This window comes from Salvelinus fontinalis, chromosome 17 (genome assembly GCF_029448725.1).
Source record: "Salvelinus fontinalis isolate EN_2023a chromosome 17, ASM2944872v1, whole genome shotgun sequence".
In the NCBI taxonomy this organism is placed as follows: domain Eukaryota; kingdom Metazoa; phylum Chordata; class Actinopteri; order Salmoniformes; family Salmonidae; genus Salvelinus; species Salvelinus fontinalis.
The window spans coordinates 34777526-34789786 of NC_074681.1; the positions used below are offsets into that span (position 1 = coordinate 34777526).

Genomic DNA, 12261 nt, shown 5'->3' on the forward strand with positions numbered 1-12261 from the left:
CATATAGGAGGCCATGCTAGAATGAATATGCAAAATTACAACTATGACTTTCCCAGTGTTCTTACCCATTTTGTTGCTAACCTAGTAAGTATAATTGATGGCCATAGACATGTCTTTTTAAAGTATTGTGTGTCTCCCTCTTTCTTCATCCCCCTCTTCCCTCTATCTCCCCCACAGAGAAATTTCTCCATGTCTGTAAACAGTGCAGCGGTGCTCAGGCTGATGGGAAGAGGAGGGGGTCCGGTGGGGCCAGGGGCACCGAGGGGTCGAAGTACTTCACGGGGAAGAGGTGAGGTGGAGTGTCTTGTTGTGTCAATGTGTGCATCCCAATAGTCTAATGTGACTTTGCTTGTCTCTTTTTCATCTGAAAACAGTCTCGGTGAAAGTGGTATGGAGGAGGCAAAGCATACAGTTGTTTTAAACTGTTAAAATATTTCAGTCAGTGCTGATTTTAAGGAGAGGAGAGGAACCCACTTTAGATTATGTTGACTGAGACCCACCCTTAAGAATGTTAACAATCTTGTGCCAGCCTCACAGAAGGGAATTAACAGTATCGCTCTGTTTCTATGCTTGATTATGCCTCTGTCAGTAGAAGCTATCGCAGCTGGTTGAATTCATCATCAACAGCTAGCGCCAACATTAAAGTGGAGTGTGTGTGTGTGTTTGAATCCTTCTCGAGTGTAGTGTGATTTGTGGATTCAAATAAAGTATTTAAAATGTGTGTCTGGCAGGACGGGGTAGAGGAGACGGAGGGTTTTACCAAAGAAGTTTTGATGACGTGGAGGGAGGCTTTGGCCGCGGAGGCAGGGAGATGCACCGCTCCCAAAGCTGGGAGGAGAGGTAATGGACTACCCTCACTAGAGACACAAGCGCAACTGGAATTTTATGCACATTAACCTTTGACTTCATTGGATGATTTATGCAAATGTTGAGTGGGCGCATCTTAAGTTGGGTTCCAGACTAGTGGAATGAGAATGGTCTGGACCATGGCTTTCCAATCCTGTTCTAGGAGATCTACCATCCTGTAGGTTTTCACTGAAACCCTATTCTATCCTGATTCTAATAGTTAGCTGGTTGATGCACAATCAGGTTAGTTACAACAGGAAGGTAGCTCTGAAGGAACAGAATTTGAGAGCCCTGGTCTAAACCCATTCCTGGTCTAAACCCATTTGTTTTATGAGATTTACGTATTGTCATGTTGCTTTATGTCTCTTTCTACCTGCATGCTCAGTCATCCTTTTTGTCTTTTTTTCTTTTCTTTTTTCAAAGTCACTCTGAGTCTATTTTCTCCCCATCTAGGGGAGACAGAAGGTTTGAAAAGCCAGGTCGAAAAGAGTCAGGTTTGTGTCAATACTTTCTAATCAAGTAATCAATGCAGTATGAATGTAATGTACTTAAATGCCAGTTACAGCATTTACAGGTAATCATTTATTTTTCTTTGTCGCTCCTCTGTCTCCATTGACTTGGCAGAAGTTGCTCCTGCCCACTTTCCGATGAATCATAGTAAGTTTGTCCTCCACACCCTTGCACTTATACACGCCCTTTCTTGTCAAGGGGAACTAGATGTTGTTTCTCCAAAGAATATAAACTCAGCAAAAAAAGAAACGTCCTCTCACTGTCAACTGCGTTTATTTTCAGCAAACTTAACATGTGTAAATATTTGTGTGAACATAAGATTCAACAACTGAGACATAAACTGGACAAGTTCCACAGACATGTGACTAACAGAAATGGAATAATGTGTCCCTGAACAAAGGGTGGTCAAAATCAAAAGTAACAGTCAATATCTAGTGTGGCTACCAGCTGCATTAAGTACTGCAGTGCATCTCCTCCTCATGGACTGCACAAGATTTGCCAGTTCTTGCTGTGAGATGTTACCCCTCTCTTCCACCAAGGCACCTGCAAGTTCCCGGACATTTCTGGGGGGAATGGCCCTAGCCCTCACCCTCCGATCCAACAAGTCCCAGAGGTGCTCAATGCGAGTCCCAGAGGGTCCCAATGCGAGTCCCAATGCGAGTCCCAACAAGTCCCAGAGGTGCTCAATGCAGAACACTGACATTCCTGTCTTGCAGGAAATCACGCACCGAACGAGCAGTATGGCTGGTGGCATTGTCATGCTGGAGGGTCATGTCAGGATGAGCATGCAGGAAGGGTACCACATGAGGGATGAGGATGTCTTCCCTGTAACGCACAGCGTTGAGATTGCCTGCAATGACAACAAGCTCAGTCCGATGATGCTGTGACACACCGCCCCAGACCATGACGGACCCTCCACCTCCAAATTGATCCCGCTCCAGAGTACAGGCCTTGGTGTAACGCTCATTCCTTCGACGATAAACGCAACCATCACCCCATGTGAGACAAAACCGTGACTCGTCCTGTCTGGTCCAGCGACGGTGGGTTTGTGCCCGTAGGTGACGACGTTGCCGGTGATGTCTGGTGAGGACCTGCCTTACAACAGTCTTACAAGCCCTCAGTCCAGCCTCTCTCAGCCTATTGCGGACAGTCTGAGCACTGATGGAGGGATTGTGTATTCCTGGTGTAACTCGGGCAGTTGTTGCCATCCTGTACCTGTCCCGCAGGTGTGATGTTCGGATGTACTGATCCTGTGCAGGTGTTGTTACACGTGGTCTGCCACTGCGAGGACGATCAGCTGTCCGTGCTGTCTCCCTGTAGCGCTGTCTTTGGCATCTCACAGTACCGACATTGCAATTTATTGCCCTGGCCACATCTGCAGTCCTCATGCCTCCTTGCAGCATGCCTAAGGCATGTTTATGCAGATGAGCAGGGACCCTGGGCATCTTTCTTTTGGTGTTTTTCAGAGTCGGTAGAAAGGCCTCTTTAGTGTCCTAAGTTTTCATAACTGTGACCTTAATTGCCTACCGTCTGTAAGCTGTTAGTGTCTTAACGACCATTCCACAGGTGCATGTTCATTAATTGTTTATTGTTCCTTGAACAAGCATGGGAAACGGTGTTTAAACCCTTTACAATGAAGATCTGTGAAGTTATTTGGATTTTTACCAATTATCTTTGAAAGACAGGGTCCTGAAAAAGGGACTTTTATATTTTTTTAGTTTATATTTTCTATGCTAAAACTGAGGGTAAATGTGTACTTCACACGGGCCTAACTGTAACGCTGTACTTTGCTTAATCAGGCAACGATACAGCGCTACAAATGTTTAGACAATCTCATCACTTATTGTCATCAAAGACAGTATTAGGCTAAAAGCTTATGTATTCCTACATATGTAATTGAGTAGAAATAAATAAATGTTGAACTTGATGTTCCCCTTGTTATGAATTAAATTCAAGTTATTCAATTGTTTTCCCTCTCCAGTCCGTGCTAACTACGAGGATGTTGGGACCGGCGTGGGATGCCTGCCTGTGAGGAAGCACGATTTTACACGCTCAGAGAGCGAGAACTGGCGCACGTCCCGTGACGAAGCAAATGGTGAGGACGGTGACGAGGGGGGCTGGCTCCTGGCGGGTGCCTCGCGACGCGACCGGTGGTGCCCCCCGAGTCCAGGTGTGCCCTGTAGTGATCCTACACTGCTGCCACCATATTGTCCCGTTGGCAGGCGGAGGTTTTAATTGCAGGCCTAATGCGCTACAGGTTGATTTTAAAAAGGCAGTCTTATTCTGAACTCTTAAATCACAACGGACACCTCAAATCCTACTACAGTCCTGTAAAATAGCTTGTCAATATGTCTCTTGTTTAGGACACCTAAGAGAATGGGTTTTCAACAGGGAATACTGGAATCCATTCAGACACACACAATAACATCCCCCCCCAAAAAAGCATCACATTGATCTAAAGTAGTGGGCTTCAATATGAGAGAATGGCTGGGGTAAAGCTGAGTGACAGGGTTTCTAAACCGCTCCTCTCCTCAGACGTGCTGCGGTCGGCAGTGCGGCGAGAGGTGCACCCGGGGGAGCAGCCACGGCAGCGCCGGTTCCCGTTCGACGCCAGAGAGGACGAGCGCGGCTACAGGCGTCCCCGGTCAGGCAGTGGCAGCCTGGAGGAGGATGGGGGCAGCCTGCCAGAGTGGTGCCTGGAGGATGCTGAGGAGGAGACGGGCACCTTCGATTCCTCCGGAGCCTTCCTCTCGCTCAAGGTTCGAGTGAGTGTGAACTCCATATAGTCAAACAAACGTCACTTGTTAAAGGGATGCTTCGGGATTTTTGCAATGATGCCCTTTATCTACTTCCCCAGCATCAGAGGAACTTGTGGATACTATTTTGTATGTTTCTGTGTCTAGTATGAAGAAAGTTAGAGGTAGTTTCGTGAGCCAATGCTAACTAGCGTTAGCACAATGACTTTAATTATTGTAATTTTATTTGACCTTTTATTTAACTAGGCAAGTAAGTTAAGAACAAATTATTATTTTACTTATTTTTCGAACCAGGGTCTAGTGAAGCCTCTAGCACTGAGATGCAGTGCCTTAGACCGCTGCGCAACTCGGAAGCTGCTAGCAGATACCCATAGACTTTGTCATTGTGCTAACGCTAATTAGCAACTTCCTTCAAACCACACGCAGAGACATTAATAAATGGTATCCACGTGTTAATCTGACTCCTGGGAAGCTGTTAAAGAGCCTCATTGCCAAAATCCCATAGTATTCCTTTAATGGATGCTGGGACAAATAAAGGTTGAAGAAATTAAGTAGGACCTGCACACATGTTTGAGGTCTTGAGTAGATATGCAATGATTATTTGTTTTCCCCGATGGTCAATTTGTTTGCAGCTATTACAAAAAGTATGGCATCGGAACACTGGCACATGGAACACTGTGGCACATGGAACACTGTGGCACATGGAGCACTGTGAATGCAAAGCTGCTATGCGAAGGACATATGAAGACTTTCATGACAATTCGTGTGTATACAGTATATATTTCTCCTCCACAGAAAGCTCCCAAGGAGCCCATCCTGGAGGAGGCAGAGCTGGACTTCAGACCCCTGGAGGAGTGTGACGAGGGCCTTGAGGAGGACGGACAGCCCCGGGAGACCAAAAACCCAGACGGAGAGGCAAGAAGAGACCCCGACAGAAAACAGGGTGAGTTAAGAGAAGTAGAAAATATGTCTGGCATACTGTATATATTTTTTCTCCCAATAGTAGACTGTGGAGAGAGAACATCAATGAATGTATCTTGTCTTGGTTTTTTTCCCAGATGTGGGGAGAGGGGTAGTGGAGGCGCCGCCTGCTCCCTCGCCTCCAGAACCCCAGCCCTCCACCCCTCTGCTGCCCCCCAGCCAGCCCGACAGAGCAGAGGAGCCTGAGAGGCCACTTGAGCGAACCCCAGCCTCGGAACACAGGCCAGAGGTCAACAAAGTCCCCCTGCACGTCCCTATGTCGATGCCCATGTCCAACACAATGCTGGAGTCCCTCCCCATCCCCCACACTGCAGCACACACTCTCACAGGTAGGCTTACACAAGAGCAGGGGAGGAGTACAGTCAAATCTGCCACATTTGTGCGCGCTAAAGGCTGATTGATGACACATTGTAAATGACAATGGCATTTCCTCCAGTAACCTTGTGCTTCAAATATACAGACTCAGGATTGCTTGTAGTTTGAGGTTGTCACCTGCACATAGTATCTAGAAGCTCCACCTCCATCTGTGACAGACTAACCCTACACCCTCTGTCCTGTCCAGTGTCTCCAGTGTCGGGCACGTCGTCCACCATCCAGATGCAGCAGAAGCCCCCGGACATGCCCGTGGCTATGCCCGTCCCGCTGCCCTTCAGCACCAGCCTCATGGCTCAGAGTACGTCTATCATGACCCCCAACATTATGGCCCCCAGCACGGGCCTCATGGCTCCTATTGGAAGGCCCACGGTCATGCCGCCACACCACACCATGGTTGAAGATGAGAGACTGAAGCACTTTGAACAGGTAAGTAGACAGACAGTAGGCAGGTTGTTATTGACCCAGGTTTATTTGACAAAAGCTGTGCAGCAAGTAAAATTATTGCGGCATTTGTAATGGACACGGCAGACGTAGGATTATTTTTCAGAAGAATCATTTCTTTTGTCTAAGTTTATTGCATAAATGATAGAAATTGTGTTTTTCTAACAAATTGATTGGTGAATAATGTTGAAGGTAAGCGGGGCACGTGATGTTATCACATAACTATAAAGCTCCACCACACATGTAATTATAAAAGCCTATTGCTTGCAAAATCGATTTAAACTGTAATAATGTTTAGACGATGATTATCATGACTTTCAAGAATGCCTGAATTGCTTTGAATTGCAATTTGAAGTTTGACCATCAAATTGTTTGAGATCTCTACTATGAATGCAAGTTACACTATGGCACAGACTCTGGCCATAATAAGTAGGCATATGGGAATTATTTAGAATAAGGTATGGCAAATATTAGTAAATTCCTGCATTCTATCCATGCTGGCTTTTGCAGGCTACTTGAGACATGAAACAGATGGGTGGGCAGGGCATATAGGCTGTCACTTTATTAATAAACAATTTGTCTATATGGATAATGGAAACACTTCAACCACTTCATTTTTATTTAAATTCAAAAACATTTTAGCATATATTTTTATTTTAGGTGTGACATTACGTCCAACTGTTTTGATCTACATGACAGTTCAATGGAAACTCACCGTGGCAGCCAATTGTCACATCTACTTTCCATCCGGACTTTCTAAATGTTGACGAAAGAAATGACTGGACGAGTAAATGGAAAGCTAATGAAGGTTTCTAGTAGGAGTTAGTTGGTTGCAGAGCTGCGTGTTGAGCAGGGTACTGAAAGTTAACAAGCTGGCTTTGGTGAAACTGAAATTGGAGCATCTCTGGATATGAAAAGTGCAGTGTGGGTTCACTTCTGAAACACGTCAAGAATATGAATTGTAATGAAATCGAAAGCACCTTATTGTCATTCTGTATATTCCTCTTGGATAAGCTGAGCTAGTGGTGTTTGTTTTGTGATACTGTATACTATCATGAAGCTCTACAGGACTAGACAAACATTTTGGGATCCCAGGTACAATCTCCTGCTGTTGTGCCCTTAAGCAAGGAGCTTTACCCCCATTATGTAAAATAATTGCAATGTTAGGCAAATGTATAAAACACGTGGTCAAGCCATCTGGAGAGCTACTAGGTGTACAGGCTTTGGATACAGCCCTGCTCAAACACCAGAGTCCGCTTATCAAGGTCATGTTGAGCTGCTGCTTAAAAAACAATGAGTGGGGCACAAACAAAAGCCTGCCCACCCAGTAGCTTTCCTGGAGGATGTAAACATTATAATTACCAAACAAATGCAATAATCAATAACAATGTAATACTCCGAAAAACCCTACAAGAAATAAGAAATATGAAGGACACTAAGGAAGCATACTCTATATGGGTCAGTTCCAATAGCATATTTACAGTGCATTCGTAAAGTATTTTAGACCCGTTCACCTTTTCCACGTTTTGTTACGTTATTCTAAAATAAATGTAATTTTTCATCAATCTACACACAATACCACCAATACAGGTTTTTAGAAATTTTTGCAAATGTATTAATAAAAAAAAAACCTTATTTGCATTAGTATTCAGACATTTTGCTGAGACTCGAAATTGAGCTCGGGTGCATCCTGTTTCCATTGATCATTCTTGAGATGTTTCTACAACTTGATTGGAGTCCACCTGTGGTAAATTCAATTGATTGGACATGATTTGGAAAGGCACACCTGTCTACTTAAGGTCCCACAGTTGACAGTGCATGTCAGAGCAAAAACCAAGCCATGAGGTTTATGGTAGAGTGGTCAGATGGAAGTCACTCCTCAGTAAAAGCCACTCTTTAGTAGAAGGCACATGACAGCCCATTTTGGAGTTTGGTAAAAGGCACCTAAACGACTCTCAGACCATGACGAACCAGATTCTCTTGTCTGATGAAACCGAGATTTGAACTCTTTGGCCTGAATGCCAAGCGTCACATCTGGAGGAAAGATGAACAGAGCAAAGTACAGAGAGATCCTGGATGAAAACCTGCTCCACAGTGCTCAGGACCTCAGACCGGGGCAAAGGTTCACCTTCCAGCAGGACAATGACCCTAAGCACACAGCCAAGACAATGCAGGAGTGACTTTGGGACAAGTCTGAATGTCCTTGAGTGGCTCAGCCAGAGCCCAGACTTGAACCCGATCAGACATCTCTGGAGAGACCTGAAAATTGCTGTGCAGCGGTGCTCCCGATCCAACCTGACTGAGCTTGAGAGGATCTGAAGAGAAGATTGGGAAAAACTCTCCAAATTGTATTAGTCACATGGGCCGAATACAACCGGTATGGACCATACAGTGAAATGCTTACTTACGAGCCCCTAACCAACAGTGCAGTTTCAAAACATACGGATAAGAAATGGAGATTAAAGTAACAAGTAATTAAAGGGGAGCAGTAAAAAAAAAAAAAAACATACATACATATGGGGGGGGTGCCGGTACAATGTGCGGGGCCACCGGTTAGTTGAGGTAGTATGTACATGTAGGTAGAGTTAATTAAAGAGACTATGCATAGATGACAACAGAGAGTGGCAGTGGGGAGGGGGGATGCAAATAGTCTGGGTAGCCAATTGACTAGATGTTCAGGAGTCTTATGGCTTGGGGATAGAAGCTGTTTAGAAGCCTCTTGGACCTACATTTGGCGCTCCGGTACCGCTTGCCGTGTGGTAGCAGGCAGAACAATCTATGACTAGGGTGGCTGGAGTCTTTGACAATTTTTAGGGCCTTCCTCTGACACTGCTTGGTGTAGAGGTCCTGGATGGCAGGAAGCTTGGCCCCAGTGATGTACTGGGCCTTTCGCACTACCCTCTGTAGTGCCTTGCTGTCGGAGGCTGAGCAGTTGCCATACCAGGCAGTGATGCAACCAGTCAGGATGCTCTCGATGGTGCAGCTGTAGAACCTTTTGAGGATCTGAGGACCCATACCAAATCTATTCAGTCTCCTGAGGGGGAATAAGTTTTGTCGTGCCCGCTTCATGACTGTCATGGTGTGCTTGGACCATGTTAGTTTGTTGGTAATGTGGACACCAAGGAACTTGAAGCTCTCAACCTGCTCCACTACAGCCCCGACGATGAGAATGGGGCGTGCTCGGTCCTCCTTTTTCCTGTAGTCCACAATCATCTCCTTTGTCTTGATCACATTGAGGGAGAGGTTGTTGTCCTGGCACCACACGGCCAGATCTCTGACCTCCTCACTGTAGGCTGTCTCGTTGTTGTCGGTGATCAGGCCTACCACTGTTGTCATAGGCAAATTCAATGATGGTGTTGGAGTCGTGGTGTGCCAAGTAGAGGTCGACCGATTATGATTTTTCAACGCCGATACTGATACCGGTTATTGGAGGACCAAAAAAAGCCGAAACAGACTAATCGGCCAATTCTTTTTTAATTTTTTTTAAATTTGTAATAATGACAATTACAACAATACTGAATGAACACTTATTTTAACTTACAGGTAATATAATACATCAATAAAATCAATTTAGCCTCAAATAAATAATGAAACATGTTCAATTTGGTTAAAATAATGCAAAAACAAAGTGTTGGAGAAGAAAGTAAAAGTGCAATATGTGCCATGTAAAAAAGCTAACGTTTAAGTTCCTTGCTCAGAACATGAGAACATATGAAAGCTGGTGGTTCCTTTTAACATGAGTCTTCAATAGTCCCAGGTAAGAAGTTTAAGGTTGTAGTTATAATAGGAATTATAGGACTATTTCTCTCTATACCATTTGTATTTTATATACATTTGACTATTGGATGTTCTTATAGGGACTTTAGTATTGCCAGTGTAACGGTATAGCTTCCGTCCCTCTCCTCGCCCCTACCTGGGCTCGAACCAGGAGCACATCGACAATAGCCACCCTCGAAGCATCGTTTCCCATCGCTCCACAAAAGCCGCAAGGGGGAACAACTACTCCAAGTCTCAGAGCAAGTGACGTTTGAAATGCTATTAGCGCGCACCCCGCTAACTAGCTAGCCATTTCACATCGGTTACACCAGCCTAATCTCGGGAGTTGATAGGCTTGAAGTCATAAACATCTCAATGCTTGAAGCATTGCGAAGAGCTGCTGGCAAACGCACGAAAGGGCTGTTTGAATGAATGCTTACGAGTCTGCTGCTGCCTACCATCGCTCAGTCAGACTGCTCTATCTAATATCAAATCATAGACTTAATTATAAAATAATAACACACAGCAATACGAGCCTTTGATCATTAATATGGTCAAATCCGGAAACTATAATTTTGAAAACAAAACGTTTATTCTTTCAGTGAAATACGGAACTGTTTCGTATTTTATCTAACGGGTGGCATCCCTAAGTCTAAATATTCCTGTTACATTGTACAACCTTCAATGTTATGTCATAATTATGTACAATTCTGGCAAATTAATTACGGTCTTTGTTAGGAATAAATGGACTTCACACAGTTCGCAACGAGCCAGGCGGCCCAAACTGCTGCACTTACCCTGACTGCTTGCACCGAACGCAAGAGAAGTGACACAAATTCCCTAATAAGAAATTCATGTTAGCAGGCAATATTAACTAAATATGCAGGTTTAAAAATGTGTACTTGTGTATCGATTTTAAAGAAAGTCATTGATGTTTATGGTTAGGTTTGGTGCAACGACAGTGCTAAATCATCACCCGTTTGGCGAAGTAGGCTGTGATTCGATGAGAAATTAACAGGCACTGCATTGATTATATGGAACGCAGGACACGCTAGATAAACTAGTAATATCATCAACCATGTGTAGTTAACTAGTGATTATGTGAAGATTGATTGTTTTTTATAAGTTTAACGCTAGCTAGCAACTTACCTTGGCTTCTTGCTGCCCTCGCGTAACAGGTAGTCAGCCTGCCAGGCAGGCTCCTCGTGGTTTGCAATGTAAGGCAGGTGGTTAGAGCATTGGACTAGTAACCGGAAGGTTGCAAAAACGAATCCCTGAGCTGACAAGGTAAAAATCTGTCGTTCTGCGCCTGAACAAGGCAGTTAACACACCGTTCCTATGCCGTCATTGAAAATAAGAATATGTTCTTAATGAGCTGACTTGCCTAGTTAAATAAAGGTGTAATTTCTTTTTTTCTTTTTTATAAATCTGCCAAATCGGTGTCCTAAAAAAACTATTTCCAATTGTTATGAAAACTTGAAATCGGCCCTAATTAATCGGCCATTCCGATTAATCGGGCGACCTCTAGTGCCAAGCTTGTAGCATCATACCCAATAAGACTCAAGGCTGTAATCGCTGCCAAAGGTGCTTCAGCAAAGTACTGAAAAAAGGGTCTGAATACTTATGTAATTGTGATATTTAAGTTAGAAACCTGTTTTTGCTTTATGGGGTGTTGTGTGTAGATTGATGAGGGGGAAAAAACTATTTAATCCATTTTAGAATATGCCTTTACCGTAACAATGTGGTATAAGTGAAGGTGTCTGAATACTTTCCAAATGCACTGTATTGATGAAAGTAATATATTTAGGGTCTATATACATGGTCCATATTATCAGGCAGGTGTGCTCTTTTAGCAATAAGCATTAGCCTATCACGTGTATCCTGATACATCGTAGTGGCTACATGGCTTAAGCATGGTGTTGCTCCTCTGCATTGTTTACCCCAATGGGCTAATCATTAGCTACATCGCTGTTCCCCTAACCGTGGGGCACGTCCCTCCAGGAGGGGTCTCAGTCTGGCTTTAAACTTACTCTTGGAAGTTGTGCACCTTGTGCTTTCTACGATCACATTCGAAATTGGGTTCTGCATCATCAGTTCCTCTTGTCATGTCAGTCATTGCATACCTTTTGAGAGCTGTTTATAACCTTCCAGGTCTCTTACTTGGTCATTTTGTAAATATATATTATTTTCTGTCACTACTATATGTGCCCATCTCATTGATATCAAATTATTGGAGATATACATTGTTTTTGCATCCACCATGCGTCATGTGCGTAATGGTCATGTGAGGTGAAATGTGTGTATTTCGGGATGTAAGCAAAGTTTGTTTGTTTGACCTGACGAAGATCCGTTTCGGGTCGAAACGTTTTCAATAAAGCCGTGTATTAGGAGCTTTAACAGTGTGCGGGCCTTGTTCTATACTAGTGTTCTTAATTATCCCAGCACCTATGTTTTTAAGGATGTGCTTATGACAACAAACTTCTATTTATAACTTGTCAGATCAACTAGCCCATATCAGCTAACGTTAAGGTTTTAGATATTGTCTTTTTTTTTGTCACTCAAATTACATGAAATCATATTAGACATGGCCAAATGT

At 44.0% G+C, this 12261-nt stretch overlaps 1 protein-coding gene across 8 annotated transcripts in view; it reads left to right on the forward strand.

Moving 5' to 3' along the window:
* The window catches only part of LOC129814206 (GRB10-interacting GYF protein 2-like), a 33407-nt gene that overhangs the window by 3804 nt on the left and 17342 nt on the right, over positions 1 to 12261 (forward strand). For 2 of the 8 annotated variants that reach the window (XM_055867159.1, XM_055867166.1), the window contains 9 exons: positions 178 to 289; positions 732 to 840; positions 1270 to 1340; positions 1471 to 1503; positions 3338 to 3526; positions 3892 to 4121; positions 4908 to 5055; positions 5171 to 5422; positions 5656 to 5894. In XM_055867159.1, the coding sequence (XP_055723134.1) occupies positions 178 to 289; positions 732 to 840; positions 1270 to 1340; positions 1471 to 1503; positions 3338 to 3526; positions 3892 to 4121; positions 4908 to 5055; positions 5171 to 5422; positions 5656 to 5894 (1383 nt within the window). The remainder of the gene's footprint in view (positions 1 to 177; positions 290 to 731; positions 841 to 1269; positions 1341 to 1470; positions 1504 to 3337; positions 3527 to 3891; positions 4122 to 4907; positions 5056 to 5170; positions 5423 to 5655; positions 5895 to 12261) is intronic. The other 6 variants (XM_055867160.1, XM_055867162.1, XM_055867163.1 and 3 more) reach the window with 6 other exon arrangements.